The 10105-nt window shown below is 61.1% G+C and overlaps 2 protein-coding genes across 6 annotated transcripts; both read left to right on the forward strand.

The window, feature by feature from the left end:
- Nucleotides 1-11: 11 nt before the first annotated feature.
- Nucleotides 12-9516, forward strand: NAT14 (N-acetyltransferase 14 (putative)). 5 transcript variants are annotated; one of them, XM_019710951.2, is made up of 3 exons: nucleotides 12-142; nucleotides 7728-7834; nucleotides 8430-9516. In XM_019710951.2, the coding sequence occupies exons 2-3, from the start codon at nucleotides 7763-7765 to the stop codon at nucleotides 8976-8978; spliced, it is 621 nt and encodes a 206-aa protein (XP_019566510.1). In that variant the 5' UTR covers nucleotides 12-142; nucleotides 7728-7762; the 3' UTR covers nucleotides 8979-9516. The 5 variants fall into 5 exon arrangements, with proteins under 5 accessions (XP_019566510.1, XP_019566511.1, XP_019566508.1 ...); XM_019710952.2 differs by lacking the exon at nucleotides 12-142 and adding an exon at nucleotides 6675-7043; XM_019710949.2 differs by lacking the exon at nucleotides 12-142 and adding an exon at nucleotides 7039-7333.
- On the forward strand, nucleotides 13-6557 carry ZNF628 (zinc finger protein 628). The gene is made up of 2 exons (XM_074316054.1): nucleotides 13-142; nucleotides 3332-6557. The coding sequence occupies exon 2, from the start codon at nucleotides 3337-3339 to the stop codon at nucleotides 6439-6441; it is 3105 nt and encodes a 1034-aa protein (XP_074172155.1). The 5' UTR covers nucleotides 13-142; nucleotides 3332-3336; the 3' UTR covers nucleotides 6442-6557.
- Nucleotides 9517-10105: the final 589 nt, after the last annotated feature.

The raw sequence follows: 10105 nt of genomic DNA on the forward strand, positions 1-10105 counted from the left end.
GGGGCCGTTGGGAGGGAGCGCGCCCCCGCCCCCCTCCCCGGCCCCCACTCCTGCACGGCCGTGGCCGGGGCCCCGCCTTCCCGTCGAGCCCCGCGGGAAGGTCCTGGGTCTCCTCCGCTCGTTCCCCGAGTCGGGGCCGCAGGTGAGAGACCGGACGGGTGGGGGTGGGGGGAGGGACCGGAGGGCGGAGACGTTGGGGAAGCGGCAAGCGTAAAACCGGAAGGGATGCCTTAAAGGGAAGGGCGCGACTTCACCTCCGACTTTTGTGGGCCGGGCCGGTTCCGCCCTCTTAAAGGTCACGGGGCTGGTTTTAGAGGGGCGGGGCAGGTTCGGCAGTATATTGGAGCACAGTGCTTTTCATCCCCCGCTAGGAGTGGGTTATCTCTTTAAAGGACGGTGACAGTGTCCCAGACATTGAAGGAAAAAACTTATGAATCCCGGTGGCTTCAAAGTGGTACCTAGTTTAGTTCAACAAAGGTGGAGCACCCTCTTAAAGGGGAAGTCGGGCCTGATGCAAGGGTGTGGTCCGGTCTTTCTGATGGGTTGCTCTTTACTGGATAAGATGGGTCCCGGCTCTTCAGAGCAGGATGTCTCTTGTTTAAGTCATACTCAGCCTTATGAAAGGCACATGCAGCTTCTTGGAATAATTGTCTCTTAAAAGGACTTGCTTACATTTTCAAGGGGACACGCATGTCTTATTTAAAGGGAATGTTTATGACCTGTCGAAAGGATGCCCAGCCTTCGTTCATTCCAGATATTCTTACTGAGCACTCACTCTGTGCGCGATGTTATCTTAGGCACTAGGGTGCAACAATCAATAAGATGTCACTAGGATCTAGTGGGTAGAGGCCAGGGATGCTGCTAAACATCCTATAGAGCATGGTACAGCCCCCTGGACACTGGTCCAGCCCCAAATGGTAACAGTGCTGAGGGTGGGAAACCCTGATTACAAAGTAGGCTAGAACGTGATAAATGCTATGCAGAGAAAAGTAAAGCAGAGAAAGAGAATGGCTAGTGTTGGAAGTGGTTGCAGGTTTAAGTAGGCTGGTTAGGGAATGCCTTCGGCAGGTGACACTGCAGTAAAGACTTGGAGGTGAAGGAGGGGGTGTTACACAGCAGCCTGTGCAAGTGCCCCAGTTGGGAACGGACATGTCCAGCCAGGCTGGGTGCCTAGAGTGGTGTGAGGGTCGGAGAAGCAGGAGGACAGGGAGGGGAGGGGGCCATGGACTATAGGAAGCCTGTAGGCTCTTGTAAGGGGTCTTCTGCTAAAAAATGGGAGCTGTGAAGACTTTGGGCAGGTTTGCTTCAGCCTATGTGCTGGGAACATACTGGGGGTAGGAAGGGTAAAGCTGGAAACACAGAGTTCTGTTAGGAGGCTGTGGCAGCTGCCAGAAGGGAGGTGCCCTGGACAAAGGTGGCAATAGGGGACTTGGTGAGAAGTGTATGTTCCTGCTGGGCCAGGGGAAGCTGCTGATGGATTGGTCACAGAGTGAGAGCAGTGAGGAAGCCCTGAGGCTTTTGGCCTGAGGAAGAATAGAGCTGTTTTCAGGGATGGAGAAGATTATGGGGGAAGGTGAGTTGGGGGTTGGGGGGAGAGCAGGAGCAAAAAATCCTGGAGTTAGATTTTGGGCATGTTAAGTTTGAGGTGTCTCAGTCTCCACATGGCACAGCAGGGGTTTGGATTTCAAAGGAGAGGTGTCAAGGTGAATTTTGGAGTCATCCTGTGTCTAGATTGTGAAGGCTTGAGAGATGTCAGGGTTCCCAGGGAGAGGGTGTTGAGAAGGAGGAAGACCCTGGAAGCTCCTACAGGTGCCAGTCAGGGTGATGAGAAGGAACAGCACCTGAAACAGATGGGGTGGCAGAGGAGTGTAGTATTCCAGAAGCCAAGAGGAGTAGTGAAGGAAGGAGGGATCCATTGTGGGCTGGGCAGAGACCATGGGATTCAGCACTACGGAGGCCATGAGTCGAGTTGGTGGAGGAGGACCTGATGGGCAGATGGGGGATGGGAACCGGTAGTAACAGCACTTTTGAGTTGTTTTGGTGCAAAGGGGTGGAGAGAAAGGAGGGCTTTGCTGGAGAGGGAGCTGGAGTGAAGGTTTTTTTAAAAGATGGGAGACATAGCTCGTGGGTACGCTGATGGGAGTGGTGCAGATGAGGAAGGTTGCTGTAGGTGGGGAGTCAGGGTCCATGGGCCCGGTGACAGGCCTGGGGGTTGGGGGGATAGTGCAGGTTCCTCAGCCTCAGTACCACTGGCATTTGGACCACGTCCTTCTGCTGTGGGTGCTGTCCCATGCACTGTAGGAGGTTGAGCAACATCCCTTGCCTTACCCTACTATATGCCAGGGGCACCTACCCCTCTAGTAGACAGCCGGACAACCAGAACAGTCTCCAGGCATTGCCCTTTATCCCTTGGGGTGGGGGTGCCATGGAGAGGAACTCAATTGCCCTGTTGAGAACTAGTGGTGTAGTGATTGGAACGTGAGAATGTTCTCTTCTGATTGCTTTTAGTTTCTCAGTGATGAAATCAATGACAGGGTCACCTGCTAAGAGCAGGAGGGGAAGGCCGAGAGGTTTGAGGGGCAAAGAAACATGCAGGTATCACCTGGGGGATGGATGAACCATGCGGGCCAGTGGGGAGGAGCTCTGCTATTGGTGGGCATGAATGCAAAGGGAGACTGAAGCCCGGCAGTTTCAGTGCGCCCAGAGCCCTTACGCTGGGTAAGGGAAAGTGAGAATGCGGGTAGGGGCAGAGGTTGCAAAGCCCACAGGCTCATTGGATTGGGAATCTGGTGGAGTTTAGGGAATTTTGGTCAGGGTACCAAGAAGGAGCTGGTGAGCAGGACGGGAAGTGGTGAAGAGTGGGAAATTCACAGAGGCTTCAATTACAATGAAGGGGTTGAGGGTCCCACTGTGGGCGTAGGTATTGAGGCAGGGCAGAGTGAGTCTTTACAGGGAGAGGTATCAAGGGTGGGAAGCCAGGGTACTGGAGAGACCCCAGCCTTCTTCAAGGACACTGCCCATCTTTAGAGCATAGCCCTATATGCCACACCAAGTCTTCTCAGGCCTGTCCAACCTTCTCAAGGAGATGGCTGCTCTCCTAAGGCTGGTGACCCACTCGTCACAATTTGCGGGAAGCTTAGCCACTGAAGTCTTGCATCCGGGGCCAACCTGGACCATTGGGGGCTCTAATCCTGAGGGAGGCTCCTGCAGCAAGGGAGGGCTGGGGAGGCGCCCCTGCCTGTGAAAGGGCAGCTGCCAGTTAGGGGTTGAGATGACTTCTTGTGTGGGTGGAGGGGGGAGATGCCCTCCCCTGACCTGGAATCCCCCCCAGGTGTGATGGTCGGCTCCCACGTGGACATGGCGCCGGCCTCCACCACGGAGGGCTCCGGGGAGAAGCCAGGCCCCGCAGCCCCTGCCCCCGCAGCTCAGTACGAGTGTGGGGAGTGCGGCAAGTCCTTCCGCTGGTCGTCGCGGCTCCTGCACCACCAGCGCACGCACACGGGCGAGCGGCCCTACAAGTGCCCTGACTGCCCCAAGGCTTTCAAGGGGTCCTCAGCCCTGCTCTACCACCAGCGGGGCCACACAGGCGAGCGGCCCTACCAGTGTCCTGACTGCCCCAAGGCCTTCAAGCGCTCGTCGCTTCTGCAGATCCATCGCAGTGTGCACACGGGCCTGCGGGCCTTCACCTGCGGCCAGTGCGGCCTGGCCTTCAAGTGGTCATCGCACTACCAGTACCACCTGCGTCAGCACACAGGCGAGCGGCCCTACCCCTGTCCCGACTGCCCCAAGGCGTTCAAGAACTCGTCCAGCCTGCGGCGCCACCGCCACGTGCACACGGGCGAGCGGCCCTACACCTGTGGTGTCTGTGGCAAGAGCTTCACCCAGAGCACCAACCTGCGGCAGCACCAGCGCGTGCACACCGGCGAGCGGCCCTTCCGCTGCCCGCTCTGCCCCAAGACCTTCACGCACTCCTCCAACCTGCTGCTGCACCAGCGCACGCACGGCGCCGCCCCTGCGTCTGCCCCCCCACCCCCGCCGCGCGATCCTGCCAAGGTCCTGGTCACTGATGCCTACCTGCAGCCTCACCTGCGCTCCCCCAGCCCGCCCGCGCCTCCGCCGCCAGCGCCCCCGCCCGTGGTACCCGAGCTTTTTCTGGCTGCCGCTGAGACCACGGTGGAGCTGGTGTACCGCTGTGACGGCTGCGAGCTGGGCTTCGGCAGCGAGGAGTTGCTGCTGGAGCACCAGCCCTGCCCGGGGCCCGAGCCCGTGTCTGCGCCTCAGGAAACGCCTGTGGAGACGCCCAGGGTCTCCCCACCAGCTCCAGCCGCAGCCCCACAGCTACAGAACCCTCCTGCCACCGCCGCCTCCGGCTTCGCCTGCCTCCCCTGCGGGAAGTCCTTCCGGACAGTGGCTGGCCTGTCCCGCCACCAGCACAGCCACGGGGCGGCCAGCGGGCAAGCATTCCGCTGCGGCAGCTGTGACGGCGCTTTCCCGCAGCTGGCCAGCCTCCTGGCACACCAGCAGTGCCACGTGGAGGAGGCCGCGGCTGGGCGCCCACCGCCCCAGGCGGAGGCCGCTGAGGTCACCTGTCCACAGGAGCCTTTGACCCCTGCTGCACCTGCCCCGCAGCCGCAGGCGCCCGCCTCCGCCTCCTTGCCGGCCTCCACTGAGCGGCCCTACAAGTGCGCCGAGTGCGGCAAGGCTTTCAAGGGCTCGTCAGGGCTGCGCTACCATCTGAGGGACCACACAGGCGAGCGGCCCTATCAATGTGGCGAGTGTGGCAAGGCCTTTAAGCGCTCGTCGCTGCTGGCCATCCACCAGCGCGTGCACACGGGCCTGCGGGCCTTCACCTGCGGCCAGTGCGGCCTGACCTTCAAGTGGTCATCGCACTACCAGTACCACCTGCGGCTGCACACGGGCGAGCGGCCCTATGCCTGTGGGGAGTGCGGCAAGGCCTTCCGCAATACGTCATGCCTGCGACGCCACCGCCACGTGCACACGGGAGAGCGGCCGCATGCTTGCGGCGTTTGCGGCAAGAGCTTCGCGCAGACCTCCAACCTGCGGCAGCACCAGCGCGTGCACACTGGCGAGCGGCCCTTCCGCTGCCCGCTCTGCCCCAAGACCTTCACGCACTCCTCCAACCTGCTGCTGCATCAACGCACGCACTCAGCCGAGCGACCCTTCTCCTGCCCTGTCTGTGGCCGCAGCTTCGTTATGGCCGCCTACCTGCAGCGTCACCTGAGGACGCATACCCCCGCCGCCCCCACCGCCGGTCCCCCAGCCCCTGCCACACTGGCTGCAGCCCCAGTTCCACCAGCCACCCAAGATGTCCACGTGCTCCCCCACCTTCAGGCCACACTTTCCCTCGAGGTTGCAGGGGGCCCGCCCCAGGCCCCACCTCCGGGCCCTGCAGCCCCCAACTCCCAGACGTTCCTCCTGGTGCAGACCTCCCAGGGCCTCCAGCTTATCCCCAGTAGCGTGCAGCCCCCACCACCCCCACCACCCCCTGCCCCTCCCAAGCTCATCCTTCTGCCCTCCCCCAGTACTGGTGGTGGGGGTGGCCGGGCAAGGCAGGGCCCAAAGGCAGTGGGGAAAGCTGGACAGGGGACTGGAGTAGTCTGGCTGCCAGGCCCTGGGGGACTGGGGGTGCAGGGAGGGGGCAACACTGGGGTCAGTGGAGGAGGGCAGAGCCTCATCCTTCTGCAGAATGTAGGGGGTGGGGAGGCGGGGCCACAGGAAGTGAGCGGGGTCCAGCTCCAGCCCCTCCGGCCAGCCCCGGAAGTGACCACGGTCCAGCTCCAGCCGGCACAGGAAATGACCACAGTCCAGCTCCAGCCGGCACAGGAGGTGACCACAGTACAGCTCCAGCCTGTGGCGGGCCAGCTGTCCAATCCCAGTGGGGGAGCTGTGACCACTGAGGCCCCCAATCTGCTGGTGGTGCAGAGTGGGGCAGCAGAGGAATTGCTGGCGGGCTCTAGCCCTGGGGAGCCGGGTGATGGCGAGGGCAGCACGGGTGTGGTCCAGGATGTGCTCTTTGAGACGCTGCAGACGGATGAGGGGTTGCAGAGTGTCCTGGTACTGAGTGGGGCCGATGGGGAGCAGACCCAGCTGTGTGTACAGGAGGTAGAGACCGTCCCATCAGGGCTGGCGGAGTCGCCTGCCCCTGGGCCGCCAGGACAGAAACTGCTCATCATCCGCAGCGCGCCAGCCACCGAGCTGCTGGAGAATAGTGTTGGGGGTGGTGCCACCACGCTGCAACTGCTGGCCCCACCACCACTTGGCCCAGCATCTGCCCCTGCCGGCATCCCCGCGGGTCCCGCTTCCCAGATGGTCCAAGTGGTCCCCGCAGGAGCTGTGCCTGGGGGCATGGCCCCTCAGGGCCTACCCTCCATCCAGATTCTCCAGACGCTGCCCGCAGTCCAGCTAGTGCACACATTTTGAGTAGAACCACTGGTACCTCTTCCTGCCCCACAGAGACCCAGACTCACTGTCTGACTGGGCTAGACTGGGGGCAGGAGAGCTGCAGGCTGGGCTTGCTAATAAAGACCAGAATCTCCTCTCCTGTGTTTTGTTTTCTTGGGGGGGGGGGGGCAATGTCATGGCCATAGCAACTGCTTGGAAGCTTGGAGTCTTATCTCTTGCATCCTGGCTCGCAGTTGAGTTGCTTGGTGGCCAGCCACTTCTACGTGTGGCTCTGTTTACTATTAAAGAGGGCACCAGAGTGGGGAGATGTGGAATTTAGAATCCTGGTCTGCCACTTGTTCACTGTAACTCCACCTATCCCCTCATTTGAAAAGTCTGTGGTGAGGGGAGGGGCATGCTTGTCCCGAAGGTCACTGAGCCCGGGTGGGTTGGGGCGGAGGTCCCTGCGGTGGGCCAGTTTGGGAGCTGGTGGCCTCAGGATGCTGAAGCGGCCCCTCCCACGAAGCCCCGGGCACCAATGAGAATTGATTCGCTCCCATCACCGCCCCCACCCGGCACTCAGGTTGCTTAGCAACCAGGGAACCTCGAAAAGCGAGCGTGCGCACCCCCTCAACTGGCCGGTAAGTACAGCTCCCAGCTCCCACCCCGCCAGCGTCTGCTACTCCCGCCGCTGTCGTCTTACGGGTCCCCTTTCTCCATCGCTCTTTCTCTCCCTACCCCACACCCAGCAGAGTCCCTGCGCCCTGCCCTAGCCCCTCCTCAACCCCCCGCCAAGCTTGGCAACAGTTAAGACCGAATGCAGGCACCGCACCGCCTCCAGCGTGCGCGGTCTGACGTCACTTCCGCCGGAGACCCCTTCCTAGCCCTGTCCTCCCCATACCTTGTCAAAGAATCGGAGCCACCTGCAGAGGTGCTTGTAGGTTCTTGCTCCAGCAGCGACTGTGGAGCGGGACGCTTGGGTTTGGGGAGCTCGGTCCATTACCTGGCCGTGGGGTTGGGGTTCGATGACCTCCCCCTGTAGAAGCCCCGGAGCCTGGGAGGGGGCCCTGTATAGCCAGGTGTTGGTGTCTGCAAGGTATTTAGGGTAAGATCGCTGAACACCACGGGTTGGGGGAGTGAGACCTCAGGAGACATTAGGAAGGTGGCTGGGTGAAGGGGGCAGCCTGTCCTGCGTGGGATCTCGCTTGGGACACCCCAAGCATCCTCACTGTCCTCATCTGGGACATGCTGTTTCTGGTCCCCACCCCTGGGGTGCTTGGAGACCAGAGGTGCCCTCCTGACGTTGATCTGCTTGTTTTCACCAGGTGCATGCCTGCTCCCTGGGGGCACGGGGACTGCCATGGCCCCCAGCCACCTTTCAGTGCGGGAGATGAGAGAAGATGAGAAGCCCCTGGTGCTGGAGATGCTGAAGGTGAGCACAGCAGGGGCACCTGGGGGCAGGGGCAGCACAGCCAGCCAGCTTTTCCTTCGAAGCCACTTCTGGCTTGGCTGCTTCTTCCTCTAATGCCTTCTGCCTACCCCTGGGGCCAGGAGGGTTTTGACGCGGGAGGACTGTGGGGTCTGTCTCCTACCCCACACTCCTCAGAGCAGAGCCTGGGTCTCAGCCCTGTACTCATGCTGTACTCCAGCAGCAGAGCATGCCCATTTTCTGGCCGGGGGGCAGTCGCCCATTTTGTTCTGATCTCAGTCTTCCCTGGTGCCTCCCACACATTCCTCTCCTGAATTGGGTGTCCTCACAGTTCCTAATTCATTCACTCATTCACTCACTCATTCATTCACTCATTCAAAGCCCAGTGTGCCAGATGTAGTGTTTTCTGGTGCACAGAGCAGATGTGGTCCAGGCCCTGCCTGTCCTTCTACCACAGGCCCAGTCCCTTTTCTTTTGGGAGCCTCCACCGAGTCCCACATGGGTAGGGTCTGCTCCCTCTCCTTGTTCCTGGTGTTCACGGGGGCCCTCGCTGACGGGAGGCCGAGTCCCCTGCTCTGACTGCGCCTCCTACCCACAGGCTGCTGTGAAGGACACGGAGAACCGAGTGGCCCTCCACGCGCTGACACGGCCGCCTGCGCTGCTGCTCCTGGCGGCTGCTAGCAGCGGCCTGCGCTTCGTGCTGGCCTCCTTTGCCCTGGCCCTCCTCCTGCCTGTGTTCCTGGCTGTGGTGGCCATGAAGCTCGGCCTGCGTGCCCGGTGGGGCTCGCTGCCTCCACCAGGTGGCCTAGGGGGGCCCTGGGTGGCAGTGCGTGGCTCAGGTGATGTGTGCGGGGTCCTGGCCCTGGCCCCAGGCTCTAATTCTGGGGATGGGGCCCGGGTCACTCGCCTCTCTGTCTCCCGCTGGCACCGCCGCCGAGGCGTGGGCAGGAGGCTGCTGGCCTTTGCCGAGTCCCGGGCACGTGCCTGGGCAGGGGGTATGGGGGAGCCCCGGGCCCGCCTCGTGGTCCCAGTGGCTGTGGCGGCTTGGGGCGTGGCAGGGATGCTGGAAGGCTGCGGCTACCAGGCTGAAGGGAGCTGGGGCTGCTTGGGCTACACGCTGGTAAGGGACTTCAGCAAGAACTTGTGACTCCAACGTATGCACCTACTGTGTGCGGGCACTTTCACATTCTCCCTGTGCAAATCCCCAGCCTGTCCAGGGCCCAGAAACTGAGGCCTGCAGAGGGAAAGACAGCCTGAGGTCTGTCTCTCGTGTCTGAACTCAGAGTGGTCAACCTATCTGGCCTCCTGCCTCAGATTCTGTCTGCACTGAGACATCTCCCCAGTCTGTCTCTGCAAAGCCTGCACCATTTGTGCTACCAGCCTGGGTGACAGAGAGGAGGAAAGGAGTCTGAGCAAGTGTGCCTCCCCAAGGGTTAGGACTTGGGGCAGAGGCACCCCAAACTGGGATGAGGCCCCTACCATGAATGGGGTGGGGTTTGATGCCTGTGCTTGGAAGGGATGAGCAGAGCCTCTGCAAGGAGGGTTGTCTCCTAGAGAGGCCCTGCAAGGAGGGGGTAGGCATAGGAAGGCCGGCAGCCCCTCCCTTGGGGAAAGGGACTGCTAAGAAGGGTGGCCAGACCTGTCTGGTTTTTTTATACCGGATTGTTAATAAAGCCTGAAACTGCTCTGCGCCTGGCTCGCTCTCTCTCTGATGCCTTTTCCAGTCTGTCTTGGAACCCCTCCTTCAGTCTGGCTCCTCCTTTCCTGAGTTGACATTAATTGTTGGTGGTGATGCTGGCTCAGGAGAAAGGGAGGCATGAGCTCACGGCAGCCTCGCTCCTAGCCAGCCCTCTGACTCACGCTCCCCATTACCGAAGTTTTCCGCCTCCCAGCTGCCTGGTGCAGAGAGAGTGAGTGTGAGTGTGCACTGTCACCTCTGGCACCCAGGCCTTGACCTAAGGTCTGCCCCATTCCCCACTCCAGTTGCCTCGGGGTTGGGGGACGTATAAGTTCAACCATTTCTCCCTCAGATGGGGGGCTTTGCATCCAACTCCATCCTGGGGAACAGAGTCTCCTTTCCCAATCTAGGAAGTCCTTCCTGGTGTCTGGCTGGAAGCCTCTTGCTGCTGAACTTTGATCCCCAGCTGTGCCAGGTCCCGAAGGCCCACAGCTCCTATGAATCTACCCTCTAGCCCCTACACCCTGGTCCAATCCACATTTTCCTGCTTGGATAAGAGAGGAAGCAGATGCGTGGGTGCCTCACCCCTGCCGTCC

Source organism: Rhinolophus sinicus, linkage group LG11, assembly GCF_036562045.2.
Source record: "Rhinolophus sinicus isolate RSC01 linkage group LG11, ASM3656204v1, whole genome shotgun sequence".
Taxonomy (NCBI): Eukaryota; Metazoa; Chordata; class Mammalia; order Chiroptera; family Rhinolophidae; genus Rhinolophus; species Rhinolophus sinicus.